Raw genomic sequence first — 20,810 nt, 5'->3', positions numbered from 1 at the left:
ATATGGAAGCCAACCATACGAGTAGAGCTTGGAATGATGAGCTATAAAATTATCATGTGATTGTATAATTGTGTGAAAACCAACCCCGTAGTGGGAAACTTAGTTTATGAATTTGTGTTGGAAATGAGTATGAATGAATTGTGTTCATGAAAGCTTACCACATGAGTAGAGTTAATTTTATTGGCCCTTGAAGGATATATTAAAAACGTATTGAACAAGGGAGCCAACCACATGTGTGGGGCTTAAAATGAATACTTCGGGTTGGCTATAAAGAATGAGGACTCGATCATTAAGTTAAGATACCAGTCATACATATAGAGGTATTTGTCAAACATGAGATAACCATGTAAGAAGAATTAAAAAAATATGTTGGTATACATCTTGGGGAAGATTGTTTGATTAGAATTTAGATTGTTTATACAGTTATATGGATGTTCTATTAACTAAAATTCAAGAAATTTATCTTGGAGTGAAGAGCTTGTTATTTTTAAAGTTAATTATTGGTGTAAGAACACCAAATTTAGATCAAAGGTTATATGACATGTGTCGGTCAAGAATTTCAAAGTTTTAAATATTATATGATTGATTAGAATATTTTAAGAATGGATACTTAAAATGCCTTAAAGAAATTTAGGATTTTGTAGTTAACTCAGGATCCAAATTTATTATGATATTAAGTTTTGAATGATAAAGGAAAAATGATAAATTTATTGTGTGAATTTACGGTGAATATATACACAATAAAAACATGATCTTTTTTAACATCTTTTATAATCTTAATTTAATAAGTTTTATAATCATCGAAACTACCTAGAATATATTAAATTTAAAGTGGTATTATTATGCTTTCATTAATATTTTCTTTATAATGATTTTTTTAATTTATTATTATTGTTGTTGTTATTAGAATTCAAATCACAAGGTTTCTTTTTTATTGAATATTTAATCGAAGAAACACCATGATTATACATATAGATTAAAACATAATATTAGTAACAATGTGATTCAACATCTGACCTTTTTATTCAAGAAATTAGCAGTGCTATTAATTTATAATTAATTATTTCGAAGCACATCAACTAAATAAAATGTAGTAGTGTTGGGAAAATGATAACAAATGCTCTTTATATATATATATATATATAAAAGAGTGCTTGCTAGTTTGTTTGGTGTCAGCAATTTCCAACGACACGGACGACATAAAAAAAGGAGGGCTTTGCCTATAAAAGCACGCAAAACATCCTCTCTCCCTTTTCATTCTCGTTTCTCTTCTAAATCGACATCATGGCTTCGGAATCCTCAGTAACCGAACCGAAAACTGCCCCCAAAGAAAACCAAACCTCTGTTGAAGCCACCATCAAAGGATCCACCACCACCTCCTCTCAAGGCGGAGCCGCCGACTCCACCTGCAACGACGACAACAATGGAGAGACTTCAGACCCTCGCAAGTCTCTAGATTTCGCTGTTGAGTTATCAGAGAAAGGAACTAACGCGCTTAAAGAAAATGACTTCAGTGAAGCCGTAGAATGCTTTAGCCGTGCCCTTGAAATCAGGTTAGGGTTTTCATTTCATTTCACTGTCTAGTTTGGTTTTTGTTCAGTGAAAAATTTGCAATTAAGTAGTCGAATCTCTGCCCTATTGATGGGTTTTGGTACCTTTTTATTTTAGGGTTTTTGTAAGGTATAGCTTTCCTCGTTAAAAATGTGGTTATTTTCCAATTTTTACAGATTGAATGTGTTTGAATTTTTTTTTGTGATTAGGAGTGCCAAGTTTCGGAATTATCTACTTTAATTGAAAGAATTTGATGTTTATGAAAATAGGTATTTTTAGCATTTGGTATGTTAGGGTATATGTAATTAGGACCTTCTCTTTAAAGGAGAGCAAGAAATGGATGCTGTGATTTTATGAATTTTAGTTATGAAATTTCTAGGAGTAAGCAATGACAAATTTTCTTTAGTCATAATTAGAGTGTGAAGTTTTACAGTTTTTAACTTCTTGTGAATGAATTTGATATTTGTGAAAGCGGGAGTGAGAATTTGCTCTAATATATCTTTTCGAATTTGTATGGAGCTTTTGAGAGTGTTTGTTATGTCATGTGTCCCTGATTTCTTCATATATATATATATATATATATATATATATATATATATATTATGCTTTTAGGGTTTTGCATCATGGTGAGCTGGCACTTGAATGTGTGAATGCATACTATCTATATGGACGTGCACTGTTGTATAAAGCGCAGGAGGAGGCTGATCCGTTGGCTATGGTACCAAAGAAGGATAGTGAATCTAAACAAGATGATAATAAAGATGGAGCTTCTAGGAATTTTGTAAATGGAGAATTTTCCTCTGCTTCTGTTTCTAGTAATGTTGAAGAGGGTAGGGGTTCTAATCATCCTGAAGGTGCAGCTGGTGGCGGTCAGTATTTTGTTGCTCAAAATGTTTGTTCATTAGTTGTCATAGTAGAACATGCTAGTAAATAAGTTGCTTTTTTTTTTTAACGTGTATTTGTATTTACCAACATTCAATTTCTTTTCTTTAAACTTATGTGATGTGTTGGGTGCAATCTCTAATCAGTAATTGGTTTAAATATGTGAAAATGATTTAAACTGAACCATGAACTTCACAAATTCAACCATATATTGTTCTTTTGATGCTTAAAGGTAATTGGTCTCTCTCTATCTCCATGGTTTGGAGATTGTTTGTTTAAAGAAAATTCTACTTGTGGTGGGATTTGATATTTCTGCTTCTTTTGATGCTTAAAGAATTGCAACATATATTTTGCATATTTTTGTCTCCGCACAAGCATGGAATCCATGCTTGCAAGGTACTTGATATGCTGACAATAAACAGTATGCATGAATTTGCATCAAGTTCGTTTACATGCTTGAGCAAAATTACTGTCAATGGCTTTTTGATCCTTCAACATTCTTTTCTCCTCTATGCACACGCACACACACATCCATTAAAGATCTATTGTGAGCTAAAGGTATTTGAGATGGTTTTCATGGCAAATGACCAAATGATTTTGTATGCCCTAAAATGGTGGGAAGGCCAAGCCTGGGATTGGACCTGAGCTGCTGTCTCTAGGTGGAGTAGGGCTAATAGTAGCATCAATCTAATGGTTAAAATATTTCAGACTATTCCTTGCTATGATCTCTTTATTCTGTTACAGCTTCTAGTGGGAAGGAAAAAGAAGAAGAAGAAGAAGATGATGATGAGGGAAGTGACGATGAGGATCTTGCTGAAGCAGATGAAGAAGAGTCTGACCTTGATTTGGCATGGAAAATGCTAGATGTTGCCAGAGCAATTGCTGAAAAACACCTCGATGACACGATGGATAAAGTTGACATTCTATCAGCACTGGCAGAAGTTGCATTGGAAAGAGGTCTGTCTGTTTATGCATTTATTTGAGTTGAATTTCCAAATTTGAAGATGTTTTTGGTTTTATTAAAAAAAATTGGTTTTATTAAAAATAAAATAAACACACATTACCAATATTTACATTTGCTTCTCAATGCCTCTTGCTTGGTTTAAATGGGTGTTGTATTTTCTTTCTTTCATTCATGTTTTGTGCGTGTGCATCATGCAGAGGATATAGAAACATCTCTCAGCGACTACCAGAAAGCGCTATCCATTTTAGAAAGGCTTGTTGAACCAGACAGTAGACATTTAGCAGAACTGTATCCTTATCAAGGTTTAGATACTCCCCTGTTTTGAGATTATAAGTATGACATATCATCAGCTTATTTATTCTCCTGGTCCTGTTAAATGTAATGATAGAGTCATATTTGTTTTGCCTGGGCCAATCACATTGTCAATTTTGGGATTCCATCTTCTTATTTACCTTGCCACAGCTTTAACTGTACAATTCAGAAATTTTCGAATATGTTTGTGTCTGGAGATTGGGTCTAAGCCTCAGGAAGCAATACCTTATTGCCAGGAGGCTATATCAGTTTGTAAGGCACGGTTGCAGCGGCTCATCAAAGAAGTAAAGAGTTCCACAGAATCAGCAACATCGTCAGCTGTTTCTGAATTAGATGAGGGTGTCCAGCAGTCGTCCAATGTGCAGGCTGATAAATCTGTGACAGATAAAGAAGCAGAGATTGAAACACTTTCTGGCCTGTCTGCAGAGCTGGAAAAGAAGGTCAGAGCTGCTAGCCTCTGTGCAAGTGTTAGAATCTCTTTTAAACCATCCAGAGTTAAATTGTGCATCTGTATTTGCAGCTTGAAGATCTACAACAGCTGGTCCTGAACCCAAAGTCCATTCTTGCAGAAATCCTTGGAATGGTATCTGACAAGGCAAAAGGTGGCGAGAAGAGTGCATCTCCAAATCTCACGAGCTCTTCTCAGTTGGTTGTTGCTAATAGCAGTGGAAGTTTTGACTCTCCAACCATTTCCTCTGCTCACACAAATGGGGTGTTGGGAGTCACAGACCTTGGTGTTGCGGGAAGAGGAGTTAAGCGAGTTTTGACGAGTACAGGTTCGGTAGGATCATCAAGCGCAGTGAAGAAACCCACTCCAGATCCCTCATCAGACAAAGGGGATGGAAAAACCTGTTAGTGGTTCTGAGTATGAATGGTCAGTGATTTCATGTTCATAATGCAAGCTGGTAAAGATTCTAGCGTTAACAAATATAACCATTCAAATATTTATGTCATGGGTCCCTGAGGACTGCTTGCTTGGTCCTGCTTGGTGACCGGTGTTCTAGCTAGTGTTAATGTGCTAATTTTCATGCAGGTGGCAGTAGCTTCCCTATGTTCTTTCCATGATATGACTTTGGAGAGCAATACTTTATTAGCACCTTGTAAAATCTTTTCCTGTATCAGTTGTACTAACATGATAGTGCACTTTATTAATACTGGGAGGAATGGACTGTTTGAATCCATATTTCAGTGTTGAAATGGTGCTTTGTACTTGGAACTATTATCATGCAGAATGCTCCCCCATAGATAGGGATTTCTCCATGGTTCCTGCTTCCTGCTGAACTTTATTTAAGCCCCGGTTTAAAGTTGATTTTGTGGATTGGAGCTTGATTCCATGATTGCTGGGTTTTTTTTTTGGTACAGTTAAAAACGTTTTGAGCATATGGCCCAGTGGCATGTGTTTTAGCCATTTTATGGTCTGTACAGCTGATATGTAAATGTATTTAGATGCCGCAACAATTTAATCAACCTTGGAGACTTCTTTAGCCAGCTCTTTCTGGGTCCTCTACACTTTATGTAAGAGGATATCTGCTCTTAAAACTTTCACGTCAACCCTATGGTTGCTGTCAGCGATGAATGATTGCTGGGAACCTTTTGCTCAATGTTCCATTTCCTCTGTTGGAGGAATTGTAGCTCTGGTTGCACGAATTTTTAGTCATGCATGCACATACACATTGAATTTGGTGGGGGCATTATTTAGGGATAATATAAGTTCGATCCTGGATGATTTTCTTAGTGAGTTGAACATGGTATGTGGTCAGATGTGACAGAGCGATGCTGATATGTTGGATTAGGTTCTCTATGATTTTTCATATTTTCTAATTCAGCACCAATTTCAGATTGAAGCATGATCCCATCATATTGCAGTTGGGAATTATGGCTGAAAGAAACAGATCATGTGAAACCAGATTATATGCAGGGTCACTAGTAATGGTAGGAATGATGGTGTGAGGACCATCGGTGGCAATTACTCATGACTGAAAATTTATATGGAGCAAAACTATGAATTTCAAGTTTGGAATATGGAGATAGCTAGCTTTTGGCACAATCCAAAGCAAACCCTCATTTCGTTGGTGGCGAGAGCAATGGTAAAAGGATAACTTGTAATTGTTTTTTGTTTGTTTTCATGGTAGTTGTAGTAGTTGTTTTTTTAAAATGTTTTTTATTTAAAAATATATTAAAATATTATTTTTATTTTTTAAAATTTATTTTTGATATTAGTATATTAAAATGATTGATAAATACAAAAAAAAAAAATTAAAATAAAAAAAATATTTTTTTTTAAAATATGGTTTGATGGCACTATAATAATTTGTGTTCTACGAGGTATCTTATGGCATGACACAGACAAGAACAATTCTTCTTGTTGTAAGTTTCCACGTGCGTCCACTTAGTACGTACAAATTACGATGATACGAGGAGAACTTGTAAATGGTTATCAATCTGATCAGGGAAAGGATCATTGGTTGCTACAATGCGGCAGCTTTTTTAATTTTGCAACCGCTTGACTGGAGTATCAAAAGCTCCAAGTCTGAACGACACGCATGGCACCAAGCAGATCGATGATTTCGATTACAATTAGTTTAATTTACAGTAAAAAAGAAGATTTTGTGATGCAAAGGTCGATAACATCAAAGGAAGATCATTGCTTTATAACTGAAGGTGGACAAGAGAGGTGAAGCAGCATCGATAGAATACAAGCTCTGAGTCCAGGACTGCTAAAATCATGTGCTACAGAGTAGAGTGCAAGCAATGCAAAAAATATTCCTGGCGTGGATGCGGCGAGCACCTCGCCACCCTTTATGCAAGCATAGATAAGGGGAAGCACTGCCTGTGCAAGTCATGGCCTGGTGTTGTCGTCCCTACCGAGGAGACAGCTACTGAGCAAACACCATCTGGAGTTGTATCAACTTCAGCTACTACCACTGCAGGTATTTCTCGATTTTTGCACTGACTGAACAGTCTACTGAAATGGGTTCTTGTAAATATCTTGGTTTTTTAAAAAAAAAATTGATGCAAGGCATCAGGCAGACGGTGTCATGTGGTTAGATCCGCATGGTTTTCTCAAGTATTTTGATGTCATTACTTTGAGTGCCATATCAGTTATGCTCCCAAGATCCCTCCCCCTCTAATTTTTAATGTTAGCAGGCATGAATTCTGTGTTATCTGCAGATTTCTAGGGAGTAACAGCCCTTGCAAGTAATGGGATTTCTTGATTTTTGTTTCAGATTCAAGGAAACTATAGACCCTTATCTATTTATTAATATTTCACATCGACCCTTATAGTTTAATAGTTTTCAATGTTACCCTTATAGTTCTTATAAAGTTTCAATTTTTCCTTTTACTATCTATTAACTAACTATCAAACAAAAAGCTAACTTTTTCGTATTTTTATCTTGATTGTTGCTTATTTCCCCTTTCATGCCTAAGTATATGTTATAATATTTTACAAAAACATTTAGAAACATATACAAGAACTCAAAAATCAAATTTAAATAGTAAGCTATTTAATGATTATGAGTAATATTGAAACTTTCAGAAAATTAAATTAGAAAGACAACATTAAAAAGTTTTAAACTACAAAGTTGGGGTAAAATTAAAGTTTATTTATGTGTGTGTGGATAGGTCTCATATAATTTTCTTGTTTGTATTTAAGTAATATATATATATAATCACTTCTTCTTTCGGTACAACATGTAAGTCAGTTCATTACTGTAATTGTTGAAATCTTATTAATATTACGGTAAATATTGTTTTTCAAAATATTTTTTTCTCATAAATATATTAAAATATATTTTTTATTTTTTAAAATTTATTTTTAATATCAAAAATCAAATTTAAATAGTAGGCTATTTAATGATTATGAGTAATATTGAAACTTTTATAAAATTAGAAGGACACCATTAAAAAGTTTTAAACTACAAAGTTGGGGTAAAATTAAAGTTTATATATGTGTAGTGGTAATTAATTTTTAATTCAACTTTTCTTTTCCACTTTTCTTGGGGATATAAAATCTATCCAAGTAAAAGTTCTCTTGATTATTATTTTTTTCATTGCAGTCACTCAGAATTCCTAAGATGGATGCTGGACAGAGAATGCAATATTAGAGAGTCACGGTGTGGTGTGGATACCTTGTTTCTTTGCACAATATTTGCCTAAGCTTTGTTATCACATAAAAGTTGCTAATAATGTAGTGAAGTGTGATTATGGTCTCTTCCTTTTCAATTGTTATTTTTAAGGTTATGGAAAGCATCTATATGTGTAAGATAAAGAAACCTGAAATCTATATATGTGATTAGGTGTTCTTAGAAGATGAAGAAGAGCAACAACATTAGCACCTCCTCTAATATTCTCAATTCTTAAAGTAAACAACAACAAGGGAGTTTTTTTTCTCCTTAAAAAGAGATTGGTAAAATAGTACAACCTAGAAAATATTTAGGGATCAAACACAGTTTCACGATTCGTAATTGTTATCTATGACTCGCATGTCACAATTGACAATGATTGTGACTCGATCAAAATAGATGTTCAAAGGCAACTCTTCCAGGCTTTAGCTCCATACAAAACAAAAAACAAAAACAAAAACAAAAACCAAACCAATTCTATCAACGTGTCCAATCTAACTTCAATCATAATTCACAACCTAAAATCACAATTAAACACAATGATTCACATAACATTTTATTAAAATTAAACTAACTACATCTAATCATCTATTCATAATTCTTATAACATTATACTATATAATCTAACTACATCTAAAAATCACCCCAACTTATGAACGGGTTTGGAGCGCTTGTGGACGAGTCTAAACCACCACCCCAACTCATCCAACTTGAGGATGAGTCTGTAGCACTCGTGTAGGGGTCAACACTAATATCACTCTAGCTCGTAAACAGGTTTGGGATGCTCGTGGATGGACTAACATCTCCAACACTTTCATGATAAGTGATCTCATATTTCACTAATGCCGATTCGAGACTCTCAACCTCCTCAACTTTCTGAAGTCCACCATGATATAAATTGAGTGTAGTGTAGGTCATAATACATCATATCTCATCAACATCTTTACAGATAGCCGCCACTGCTTTCTGAGCCTTTCGTAATATGTAATGAATCTATTTACATACATTAAAAAGTAATTAACACTCATCATTTATAATAACATTAACAATATTTAATTGATGTTATATCTAAAAAATATTGCATACAAATTAACTATGTCTTAGATATCGGAGTGTATAATGCATCAGATTGTGTGGATGCCTCGGGAAACTCACCACGTAGGTGTAATAAACTAGAATGTAATATAAAAATACCATCCCATGTAGGTATCTAGATCAATTATCAGATGTCACTCCTCAAACACCTAATCCCTTTTACCTAATCCCTCATATCATCCCAAAGATCAAGGTAAACTACATGAATCACCAGCCAATCCCTTTCACGCTTACCTTGATGACTGATATTATGAAACTAATCATCACTAACATCAATATAATCTGGTATGTGCTGAGATAAATCAAACTGTTGCATTACTCGATTAGGCAATACATCACAACTATATTGAAGTAATGCAGTGGGACATGTGCTAACTAGATATCGGATCTTTCATGGCATATTGATGCAACTGATATTATCAAATCCTTGGTATATGTCATCCATATAACCTATGAAAACATATTAAATACTTATATTAGTAAAAAATCGATGTCCAAATAAAAAAATAGTTATAAATTTATAACTCATACCCGATGAGGCTTCTAAGAGTCGAACTCGTCCTGTTAAACTCATGAACATGAATGAAATTTACTAAAAAAATTCTAGTTTGTACCATCTAACATAATAAACCACAAAGTTAATATATTTTTTGCATTTAATTTATATAAATAACATTTTATTCAAAATTATTTTATTCTATTATTAACCAGATCCAATGGATAATGGCTTCTGAGTGTCAGGGTCGAACATATTATTATCCTAGCTCTCTGGATATCCAATATGAAGATTATCCTACGACCAGATCTATAATTAATTAACATTAACAGTTCTAATTAGAATTTAAAATATAATCAATTCTAACAATCTCGTTGGATCATAGTAGTTAAATTAATTATACCTAGAGAAATAGTAGACAACTAACAATTTATCTTCTCTCATTTGGACATGCTTTACATAGTTATTGGTAGAAATATACAAGAATGCCACCCCCAACTTTAATTAGGAATAACCTAAAAGTCCTCAAAAAGTTTCAGGGAGAACAATAAGCATTGTCAGCATCCATCTTGTTATGTAGACGAATGAATTTTCTATGACCCTTATTTGTTCACCTTCTAATTGGATATTGGTGTGCCACGCAAGGGTTGAAAATAAGGTGTATTCTTTTTTACATGACACATGAAGAAATTATTAACAAATTGTACATAATCATTATTTTGTAAAGTGGAACATGCGATGAGGTATAAGCATGATTGATACAATTTTCATTTACCACAAGTACAAGTTGTTTTATTAATGTTAATTATTTTCTATACTTCTCATATAACACTAACCATGTATTGATTATAGGTTCAACTAACTCAACATCCTCTTCTTCCCCATCTTACTTCTCTTTCTCAACTCTATCAATCTGATAATCATCATCTTCATCACTTGGTATGGATTCTTTATAGCAATATGGTGCAGATTTTATACCCAATCGATGTTTCATATTAATAATTTTCTATGTTGACTTTTGTATCTTTGCATTAGCACCTAACCTAGATAGACTAGCTGCTCGTGATACATGTATGAATCTAAGTGTTACTTGGAACCTGGGTTAACTCAATACTATAAGAGTTTCATTGTCTGGATCTACTATTCAAGTAGAGCTACAACATATTAATCCTATAAATACTCGCAAACCTAAAAGTTGAATTCACACTACCTTCACCATATATAGGTACATAAACATAACAAGCTTGACTAACCCTAGTTTGTAACATTCTCCAAGTGATTTCAACTTATATTTGAAGTATATTTCAGCTAAATCGATCACATAACATTCTTGATAGCTCGCTAAGAGACATATCTAATGTAGTAGTTAAGAACTCATGACTTCCTTCATTGTAAAGGATATCATTATTGGTATTGACAACGGTACCACCATGGAAGCATAATATTCTAATATTACCAGACATCCTGTCAAACAATACAACAAAACACAAGTCTAATTTATCAATACTGTGAGATTAATCAAGGTGCATAATTTATCAATAAAATCATAACGGTAACATAATTGGCGAGAACTTAAATTCATCAATTTTCACCACCATAATGAAATTATCAACTCAATTCATGTATTTCATAGCTAATTAACTTATTTTATACTTAAATTGGAAAAATCCCTGATTTAACCTAAAAAATCCCAACAAGATAACAATTGCAACTCGTCACAGTGTGCTATATCCCTAAATTTTATTTTCACTGTGGTATTTTACCAGTTTTTTTTTTTAATGTGCTAAAAAAAACCCAACAAGATACCCACATTTGAGCAATTATATAAGAAAAAAGCATTAGTCTGACCTTGGTAAATATCTGGCTCTTTATTGTTTGTATCTTGTTGTCCTTGAGTGCAAGATGATGATGGAAAAAATAAAGAGAGAACACAAACAGTTGTGTGCCCAAAATGAAGCAGCTAGCTATCATTCCTTTGTGCACTTTGTCGAGTGATTAGTCACAAAAGCACGTGCATGTAGGAACAAAGGGCTCCATTAGTCCACTTCTACCAAAAACAATTATCCTCCCTCCCTCCCTCCCTTTGAAATTTCATCCAGCACAAGTCTCAGTTCGGCAACTATTTCTGACATCGCCATCACTATTATTTTATGTCCAAAGTCGTTTCATTATTTGATAATTATTCACATGACTCCCTAATGACTAATCCCAATTCCCATCCTTTTTGCCCGTGGATGCCTCCTTTCATCTTCTTCTTCCCTTCCCTTGTAGTTCCCTGTTTTAAATTACATCCAAAAGAAAAAAATAAATAATATTTTTTCTCAATAATTTGTGTTATGTAGGTAATATGCTCAAATTTGTATTTAATGTTGATGAAAGTCCTTATAATTTCAAAATTATCAGTCAAGTTCGATGAAAGTTTCAGCCCATCAACATGCAATGCATGTCCTCCTTCGGTTCCTAAGCTTAGATAGCTTGGTCTCAAATCCGAAAATACATGCATCTTCTTTGAAATCATGGTGTTAGCGATTTTTTTTATTTGAAAAAATATTTTTTTAATTTTTTAAAATTAAAACAAGCAGGCAATTAACATGATCAAAATAAATAAATAGTGAAAACCATTATTTCCAATAAAACCCATAAATGTCACACAGAAATGCTTCAAGCGTGTCATCTTGATTCTTCTTATCAGAATGTGAGGAGGTCACATCCAAAATGTTAAGACCCAAATGGTGTTTAATGAGACGAGGAATCAAGAACCCATGCATCTCTCGGCTATGGTTGAAGCCACAAATGTGAGATTCAATTACCACAACCGGCTGAGAAACACCGGTCCTCCTTGTTACTACAGTGTTAGCCGTTCATGGGAGACCGCAGCATTCAACCCATTCTCGTCAACTCATAAATATGGTCATAAATGGTGGCAAGGTAGGGTGAGATGGTAGATATGATGCCATAAATGAAAGTGAGCGCCCATGTTTCCTGATTTTCAAGGTGTCGACAAGAGATTAAGATCTCAGCCAATTGAAATGGTGGAGCTGTTTGCTTCTCTTTTATGTGGGTCACGGTCTCCATTTATGCAGGACTAAAATCATGGAATGGATCTTAAGTTGACCCCATTTTTATTTTTTATTTTTTAATTTAAGCATCAAAACCCTTCCCTCTAATCCATCTTTAAATGGGCAACCACTGTAATGGTGGTGTTAATTAGTGGACCACCTTAGAGTGGCTGTTCTTGTGTCTTTTTTAACTACTCCTTTGATACTTTTGATTAGGATATTATCAGCTTCCAAAAGGAGAAAATTAAAGGATTATCATCTCTCTGTTTGCTTTGCTGTTAACTATTTATTTCCAGTTCCGTCAGATATGTTCCAAATGTAAAAATATATTAACTTAGTAATGATTTTTAATTGAAAATATATTAAAATAATATTTTTTTTAATTTTTCATATTAATACATCAAAATTTTCAAACTACACTATAAAAAATATCAATTTAATGTTATTTTAGACGAAAAACAATTTAAAAAACAGGTTTAATCACAAAAACATGATACTAAAAAAAATTCAGTATCTTTTTTGTATTTGAATTCAAAATAATAATGTAAGAAACAAACCCATTTCAAATCTTTCATTAATAATACAATTATGACATGTTTTAACCTTGAGTAATAAAATTATAATTGTTACTTAAACTATTAGAGGGAGGTGCATATTGATCAAATTACAGACACAGCAGGTGACTATTAAGTTGGGTTCAAGTTTGTGTCTCTTGTATTAACCCAAGTGAAGTAGCATGTGTCTCTTGTAAAACATTAAGAGGGAAATAATCTTGGGTTCAATTTTCAGCCAACCCCCATTTCTCTAATGCCTTGAAAAAGTGTAGCCATCGAGCTATACTGATTGCTCCTCGAAGGTTACAATTGAATATATATGTAGACACACACTATAATCTACGCAAAAAAGTCCCAGATGCAATGGCAATGGCAATGGATAAGGATGATGATGATGATTATAATGATGGTCTTTACAAGGTGTAAGAAAGAAAATTGTTCCAAAAGACTTCCTTTCGACTACTGAAAGAGGGATTTTTCAATTTAGATTAGTTAAGATCCTGATCTCATTCAAACATGAAAAAAGCGAAAGAAATCTCGATTGAAAGAAGAAAAAGAATGATGTCATTGAAACCCTTTGTAGAAATCTGTTCAACCTTTGTTTGTCCGTTTTGAGCTGTGGGATTCACTTTTATGATTTTTTGTCACACAAACCCCACACTACTCTTACTTTAGCCCTAAACAAACATTTTCTCCTATCATTCATTCTCACACTTTGATGCCAAAAACCCTCTACACTCTTTCCCTCTCTTCTCATGGATCTAGCCTAGTTTTCAAGAAACAGCCTCTCAAAGAAGCAGATTTTCTTTCAAATTAAAATGGCAGCTGAGAAGCCTAGCTCTAAAGGGCAGGCATGGTTAGTGGATTAGTTTGCAAAGCTAACTAGTCTTCTCTTGCCCGTGTTTCTTTTTGCTCAAACATAGACTTTTTGTTCATGGCTTCTTTCTTGCAGGTTTTGCACAACTGGGCTGCCAAGTGACATTGTGATTGAAGTAGAGGACATGACCTTTCACCTCCACAAGGTAAAGTATAACCCTCGTAGCAATGTTCCATGTTCAAGTCATTTTCTTTCTTGCTCACTGGTGGCTCTGTATTCTCTTTTGGTGGTTTAGTTTCCTTTGACGTCAAGAAGTAGAAAGCTTCATCAATTAATAACAGAGCAAGAAACAAATCCTACAACTTCAACCACTCAAAGAGATGACCACCAAGAAGAAACAGAAGAAGAAAGAGATGAAATTGAAGAAATCCTTTGTCAAATTTCTCTCCTGGACTTCCCAGGAGGCTCTGAAACTTTTGAGATGGCTGCAAAGTTTTGCTACGGTGTGAAGGTAGACTTAAACTCATCTATCATTGCTCCTCTTCGCTGTGCCGGAGAGTTTCTTGAAATGACAGAAGAGTATTCAGAAGATAATTTAATTTCCAAGACAGAGAGGTTTTTCTCGCAATCTGTGCTTAAAAGTCTTAAGGAGTCTATTAAGGCCTTAAAATCTTGCGAGCGGGTGATGCCACTCGCTGAGAGTTTAGGCATTACTGAGAGATGCATTGATTCTATTGCTTCGAGAGCTTCCTCTGTCGATCCAGCCTTGTTTGGCTGGCCGGTCAGCGAAGCAGCAAATGAGAATGTTAGAGCTGGTTCCAGTCAGGCCCTATGGAACGGGATTGGATCCACGGTAAGAAGAAAAGGAAGCGGTGCCAAAAGCAATAATGCGGATTCTTGGTTTGATGATTTGACACTTTTGAGCTTACAGTTGTTCAAGCGGTTGATTTTGGCTATGAAAGTGGGAGATCTGAATCCGGAGATTGTAGAGAGCTGTTTAATGTACTATGCCAAGAAGCACATTCCTGGCATATCAAGATCAAATAGGAGGCCATCTTCTTCATCATCATCTTCAATTGCTTCAGAGCGTGAACAAAGGGAAGTGTTGGAGACTATTGTTTCCCATCTTCCATTGCACAAAAGTTCTAGATCTTCCACAACTACAAGGTTCTTATTTGGTTTGTTAAGAACTGCTAATATACTAAATGCAGCTGAAGAGTGTCAGTCCACATTGGAGAAGAAGATTGGGTTACAACTAGAGCAAGCAACACTAGATGATTTATTGATTCCTAGCTATTCATATTTGAACGAGACTTTATATGATGTGGATTGCTTGGAGAGAATCCTAGGCCACTTCTTGGATGGACTTGAAGAAGAGAGAAACGCAGGTGAGATTGAAGCTGGCGACGATGGTGGAGGTGGCAATGTGAGACCACCCACTTTAATGCTTGTAGGAAAGCTAATTGATGGCTATCTTGCCGAGATTGGATCAGATGCAAATTTAAAGTCTGATAGGTTCTACAATCTCGCAATTTCACTACCGGAGCAAGCTAGACTCTTTGATGATGGCCTTTACCGAGCTGTAGATGTGTACCTCAAGGTACATTTTGTTCATTGCGTTATTTTTAATTGTGCAATGAAATATTACGAGCAGTCATGTATTTTTGCATATTATAGATAGATTTAGTGCTGTGTTAATGTAGATCACCATTTCTCTAAAGAAGAATTATAGTAGTAGATGGTCAGGTTGTTTTGTTTTCACAATGCATGATTCAATATTCTGTTATAATGATCCCTGTATGGAAATTTATGCTTCACAGTAAAAAAAGCTTATTGTTTTTTTATTTTTTTATTCTTGAAGTCACATCCATGGACATCAGAGGCGGAGCGAGAGAAGATATGTGGAATCATGGATTGCCAAAAGCTCACAATAGAAGCGTGCACGCACGCAGCACAAAATGAGCGGCTTCCATTGCGTGCAGTGGTTCAAGTTTTGTTTTTTGAGCAGTTACAACTCCGCCACGCAATTGCAGGGACATTGATTGCAGTGGAGGCTGATTCTGCAAGGCCCTCCCTGCTAAGACGGAGGGAGGAGGAGATAGAGGTAGAGGTAGAGGCAGAGGCAGAAGCAGAAGCAGAAGCAGAAGCAGGGGCAATGCAGGAGGGTAACAGTAACGCTTGGAGGGGAGCGGTGAGGGAAAATCAAGGGCTGAGGCTAGACATGGATAGCATGAGGACTAGGGTACATCAGCTTGAAAGAGAGTGCTCAAATATGAAGAGGGTGATTGAGAAGATTGACAAGGAGGGTCCACGTGAGCATAACGGAGGGTGGAGAGGGTCCTTGACGAGGAGGTTTGGGTGCAAGTTTAAGACCCAAGTTTGTGATTCTCATGAACAAGCGGTTGTAAATGCTAGGAAGGGAAGACAACATCATCATCATCATCAACAGTAGATGTCTCGGTATGGGAACAGGTGGTCTTGTTATTTAGTATACGTTGTCTTGGTTGAGTGGACCAAATTACACTGCGTAGTGGGTGTCCATAAATTATTATTTTTAGCACATGTAAGTTACTTCCACTTGTGATTATAAAAGATGGCAACTTCTTTTTGTTTTGAAGGATGCTGTTTTTGCACCAATGATTCCGTTGAGTGTCCAAATTGACACATCTTTTAAGGTGATGGGCATCGCAAAGCATGGAGGATAGTGGAAATTGCAGGTTCTTTCTATGAAGTTTGTGTAATTTGAACTGTGTTGTGTATCTGTGGGTCACTCCCAGAAGTTAAGGGTTGGAAATAGCATTCATATATCATTGGAAGCATCACATATTCTATTCCTTTTTGTCCTATTACTTGTCCCTTTTTTTCTCTTGGAACGTTCTGTGATGAACTGGAAGTCAAGGTGAAGATGACACAAGCATCTTGCTGTGTTCTAATTTCCTTCTATTCATGATGAAGACTGTGGTATGGAACAATGTCTTCTGCATTCTGTCCAAGAATCATTTTGCGAAACATGGTACGAACCCCTATCACATGGGGTCGCATGGGCCTTTGCCTATATATATATATATATATTCTTTTTTTTGTCTAGGAGAATTGCTGGGAAATGTCTTCACTTTCCAACTCCATTTTTATAGATTACTGATTTAAATAGGACGAGAGCTAGTGAAATAAACATATATTTGCAATTATGAAGCGGAGGTGTTTCTGACACAGAAAAATTATGATTCGGACGTTCATTGCTATTAGGCTTTCGTGGTGTGTATAGTTCTTATCGATATCTCAGCTTTTATGCCCATTTCCTCCAATAGGTCTTTTAGGCCTTCGCGAACCAACTTGCATCCGTCGGTGGCCTATGGCAGTGACCGCGATAAGAGTTTTCAATATATTATTATAGAGAAAAACTAAAAGAGATTTAGCTTTTATGTGAGCATTTTAATAATGATTTTTATTTTATCATTGAACTTTCTCTCTCTACAATTGGATGTTTTTCTAGCAAATTGACAATCAAGTTCTTCTAATTTGTTGAAGGAAGACAAAATCCAAAAATAGAAGATCCAAGTATAAAAAATGAAGAAATCGAGTGGCTAAATAGAAATTGATGTGAAAAAATTCACTTTTTTCCAAATACTTTCATTTTCATTCCTTTGGTGTCCCTTTCGTCTTTGAAATTTTATTTTCGGTCTAAAACTTTATTTTTTATTTATTTTTTAGTTTCTAATTTGATAGAAAAAAGAGAGTCATTTGAAAATATAATAAAAGAGAGTGTATCATTCCAACTATTAAAAATAATAATCTTGATGTTAATGAATTTTAATTGATGAGAGGATGTCCCATTGAGGTTTGTTTAAAGCTTAATCTTGTCTCAAAAGGTAGATTGGGTCGAGAGATAATTTTTTTATTTGATTTTTTATTTTTGAAGAGATTTTTAGGTTGTTAAATTGGTTTTTTAGGTTCTAAGGGTTTTTTTAAATGAAAAAACGAGTAGAAAAATAGATTTTTTTTTACCAAAAAACCCTCATCCTTGCTTTTTTTTATCTACACAATGTTGACCGAATTACAAGCAATAGTAAGCGATGCATCATCTGTCCTTGAGTGATGGATCACCTATTATATATTTTTTTTATAAAATAAAGGGTGATGACATGCAATCCTCCCTATATATATATATATATATATAAAAAAAAGGGATGGCCCAAACTTTTGTGTTTGTGCTTTTTTGAAAGGCCTGGTGGGCTAAGCCAGTCAAGTCAACGTGCCTAGGATTTTTTTTTCTTTGATTTTTTTCCTTTAATTTTTATCTTTTAATTTCATCATTCAAGATTGTGTGTTTTATTGATTTTTTTTATTGGTTTTCTTTTCTTTAATTTGATCCTTCAACATTTAATTGATTTTGAATTGGTTTTCATGATTTGTTTTGGTTTGCTTTTTCTAGGGTTGTCGTGATCTCAAATAAAAGTTTTGACATTTGGTTGGTGCTAAATTTTGCAACGGTCTATTTTTATTATTATATAATTAAGTAAAAAATAGTTTTAAAAACAAAGTTATCAAACCCAATAAAATTCATAGCCTATGTCATCATTCTGACGAGTCAAGTTGTGAAGTCCGAGTGTTGAATTGATGCCTCAGAAGCTGCTGATGTGGAGCTGATAAGAGTTTTAGATTTAATTAAACACTTACTTATTTGAAATTGTCAAAATCTGTTAGGATTGACATAAATCTTCTTTATTTTGTTATGATCTTCTTTGATTCTGATATGTAACAACAATAGATTTAACTGCTTGTTACTTGCATTTCGGTTTTTTCCAGTTGCTTAAATAAGTCCTCTAATGATTAATAAAGTGGTGGAAGTTTTAGAATAGGTGTCTTAATTGCTAGCCTCTGCATTTTATTCCATAAAAATTATACACCGAATCAGTCTAATATATTTTCATCTCAATATATATTTTTTTAAAAATATTATATTCAATTTTTTTTTAATCAAACCATGTTTTTACATATTCAGATTACCTTTAAACTTATCAAGTGATTAGATAACCTTGAAGCAACTTTCACGATTTAATTTGAAACATAAACTAAATAAAATATCAGGTTAAAAGGTTTGAAATTTAAACTGTTTAATTAGATTTAATAATAATACTAAAGAATTTCCCGCAGTCCATATTGTTCGCACTCTTGATTACACTTGAAAGCCTCTGCACACTTGTCCATTGTTTTGGACAGAAGTGAGGCCACATTGCCTTAGGCTCTATTTTAAGGATCTGAATAATTGTTTTCTCTCTAAATTCATTTAACTAAAATTATTTTTTTAATTTTTTTTTTGAATGAGATCGTGCCATTGTTTATATTAGCAAACCCTTTTTTTGTTATGCACTTTATAATTTGTTTTTGTTCTTTTTCCTTAAGTATAATCAAAACTAATCATGATGTAATAAATTATATTATATTTGAGATATTATTTAATTAGATAATCAATCTAATCAGCTCATACTTAGTTAGCATAAAAAAACATTTTTAGCATTTTTTGGCACATATATTTCTTAAATTATTTTATTAAGTGTATGCATCATCTTTTTAGTTCACAATTACAATTTCTCTTGATGGTGTTAAAAAATTATCAATCCTATATTTATTTTTTAGTTAAAAAAATTGTTTGAGTTGTGGCGTGGCGCAGGGACAGCGCTAGTAGAATAAACTAAAATATGTATAGGTTTTTAGTGTGCAAGAAACATTGTGCGCGCACTCATTAATAACTATAGATTTTAGTACTAAATTGTTTTTCATTTTGGTTATCAAATATTTTTTTTTTATTGAATTGGATCCTTTTGTGACCAAATTAATTACTAATTGCCTATAATTTTTTTAGGAATAGAAAGATTCAAACTTAGTGGACCAAAGTGAAAAACACAAGGAAACGAGCTGCCAAATTTCAATTTTAACCCAAAAAGTTAACTTTGGTCCTACTTTTTCTAATTGATACAATTTCAGTCCCTTTGGTTTTCAAAAATTCACCTTTTTTTTCAAAACTTTTTTTCTTATATTTTAGTCCCTTGGTTTTAGAAAGGAAAGAGAGTTACCGAATTTTGATTAAGGAGATAGAAAATCATCATTGACACCAATTCCGGTCATGAAAAAAATTGATCTTGGTGTCAACGGGTTTTATTTGGTTAGTGGAGTTCCACTTAAGTGTTTTTTTACCTTAACATTGCTTGAGTTGGTAGATCTGGGGTTGAGAAGTTTTTTTTTAATTCATGTTGATTTGAGGTTTATAACTGATTTTTGGATTATTTTAAGGCCATAAATGGGTGTATTAAGGTTTATAAGGTGTCTTTTAGGTGTTTTTGGGTATAAAATACATCTACCCTAACTTTTCGATGACCAAATGGTCACTAAAATCTGGAATAGCAGATGACGTATATTGTCTATGTTTTTTTTTTTAAAAATAATAAAGGGCATTGTTTGCCCTCTAATTTTTAAAAAGAGGATTGGCATGTGAGCCAAACCTCTTTTCAACGAGTTAGGAAATAGGCCCGGGTCTGTTTTGTTATTCATTTTTTTTCTAGATTTTATTACACTTAAAGACTATTTATATATATTGGTAAAAATATAATTTGAAATTTTTTTATTAGATACCCTTGAATTTTAATTTTTTTATGATATTATAGCATTTTTTATTATATTAGCAAACGTTGTTTTTGTGCAACCCTTCATGATATTTTCTTTATTTTTTAAAATTCTATTCGATCATTAAGTTTTTTTAGTGTTGTTTGATTAAATACCATTTGATTTTTTTTTTTATTTTGGAGAAAGGATGTGGCATTGTTTTTTATAATATCAACGAGTGATATTTTTTTAAAATTCTTTTTTTTATATCAAATCGGGTTTTAACTATATTATATTAGGTTAGCTCTAACCCAATTTAATTCGAAACCCGACCCAAGTAAATGTGTGAGTCTGGG

General features: G+C 33.8%; 2 protein-coding genes and 1 long non-coding RNA gene across 7 annotated transcripts; all 3 read left to right on the top strand.

Moving 5' to 3' along the window:
- Positions 1-1,176: 1,176 nt before the first annotated feature.
- On the top strand, positions 1,177-5,016 carry LOC7480483 (uncharacterized). 3 transcript variants are annotated; one of them, XM_024601882.2, is made up of 7 exons: positions 1,177-1,553; positions 2,164-2,420; positions 3,178-3,390; positions 3,595-3,685; positions 3,879-4,149; positions 4,230-4,583; positions 4,743-5,016. In XM_024601882.2, the coding sequence occupies exons 1-6, from the start codon at positions 1,285-1,287 to the stop codon at positions 4,563-4,565; spliced, it is 1,437 nt and encodes a 478-aa protein (XP_024457650.2). In that variant the 5' UTR covers positions 1,177-1,284; the 3' UTR covers positions 4,566-4,583; positions 4,743-5,016. The 3 variants fall into 3 exon arrangements, with proteins under 3 accessions (XP_024457650.2, XP_024457648.2, XP_024457649.2); XM_024601881.2 differs by having other exon boundaries at positions 1,178-1,553; positions 4,230-4,614; XM_024601880.2 differs by having other exon boundaries at positions 4,230-5,016.
- A 1,023-nt stretch (positions 5,017-6,039) lies between these two features.
- On the top strand, positions 6,040-7,920 carry LOC18099355 (uncharacterized). The gene is made up of 2 exons (XR_002981654.2): positions 6,040-6,639; positions 7,768-7,920. It is a non-coding gene; the product is annotated as an uncharacterized LOC18099355 (long non-coding RNA).
- Positions 7,921-13,291: 5,371 nt separating this feature from the next.
- On the top strand, positions 13,292-16,795 carry LOC7492143 (BTB/POZ domain-containing protein At5g66560). Of its 3 annotated transcripts, none has more exons than XM_024600563.2 (5): positions 13,292-13,893; positions 13,990-14,059; positions 14,150-15,454; positions 15,716-16,314; positions 16,473-16,795. In XM_024600563.2, exons 1-4 carry the CDS (start codon positions 13,856-13,858, stop codon positions 16,304-16,306), a joined length of 2,004 nt encoding a protein of 667 aa, XP_024456331.2. In that variant the 5' UTR covers positions 13,292-13,855; the 3' UTR covers positions 16,307-16,314; positions 16,473-16,795. The 3 variants fall into 3 exon arrangements, with proteins under 3 accessions (XP_024456331.2, XP_024456330.2, XP_024456329.2); XM_024600562.2 differs by having other exon boundaries at positions 15,716-16,326; XM_024600561.2 differs by having other exon boundaries at positions 13,294-13,893; positions 15,716-16,673.
- Positions 16,796-20,810: the final 4,015 nt, after the last annotated feature.

The sequence above is a fragment of the Populus trichocarpa genome, chromosome 5, assembly GCF_000002775.5.
Source record: "Populus trichocarpa isolate Nisqually-1 chromosome 5, P.trichocarpa_v4.1, whole genome shotgun sequence".
Taxonomy (NCBI): Eukaryota; Viridiplantae; Streptophyta; class Magnoliopsida; order Malpighiales; family Salicaceae; genus Populus; species Populus trichocarpa.
Note: the sequence above shows the minus strand (reverse complement) of the source record. Positions and strands in the feature narration are given on the sequence as shown.

Bases quoted from the DNA above. Each gene is read 5' to 3' on its own strand.
- LOC7480483 (XM_024601882.2), top strand. From the start codon at position 1,285: ATGGCTTCGGAATCCTCAGTAACCGAACCGAAAACTGCCCCCAAAGAA. The intron at 3,391-3,594 runs GTCTGTCTGTTT...TGCATCATGCAG, and splicing joins AGAAGTTGCATTGGAAAGAG to AGGATATAGAAACATCTCTC. The intron at 3,686-3,878 runs GTATCCTTATCA...TGTACAATTCAG, and splicing joins AGTAGACATTTAGCAGAACT to AAATTTTCGAATATGTTTGT.
- LOC7492143 (XM_024600563.2), top strand. From the start codon at position 13,856: ATGGCAGCTGAGAAGCCTAGCTCTAAAGGGCAGGCATG. The intron at 13,894-13,989 runs GTTAGTGGATTA...TCTTTCTTGCAG, and splicing joins AGCTCTAAAGGGCAGGCATG to GTTTTGCACAACTGGGCTGC. The intron at 15,455-15,715 runs GTACATTTTGTT...TTATTCTTGAAG, and splicing joins CTGTAGATGTGTACCTCAAG to TCACATCCATGGACATCAGA.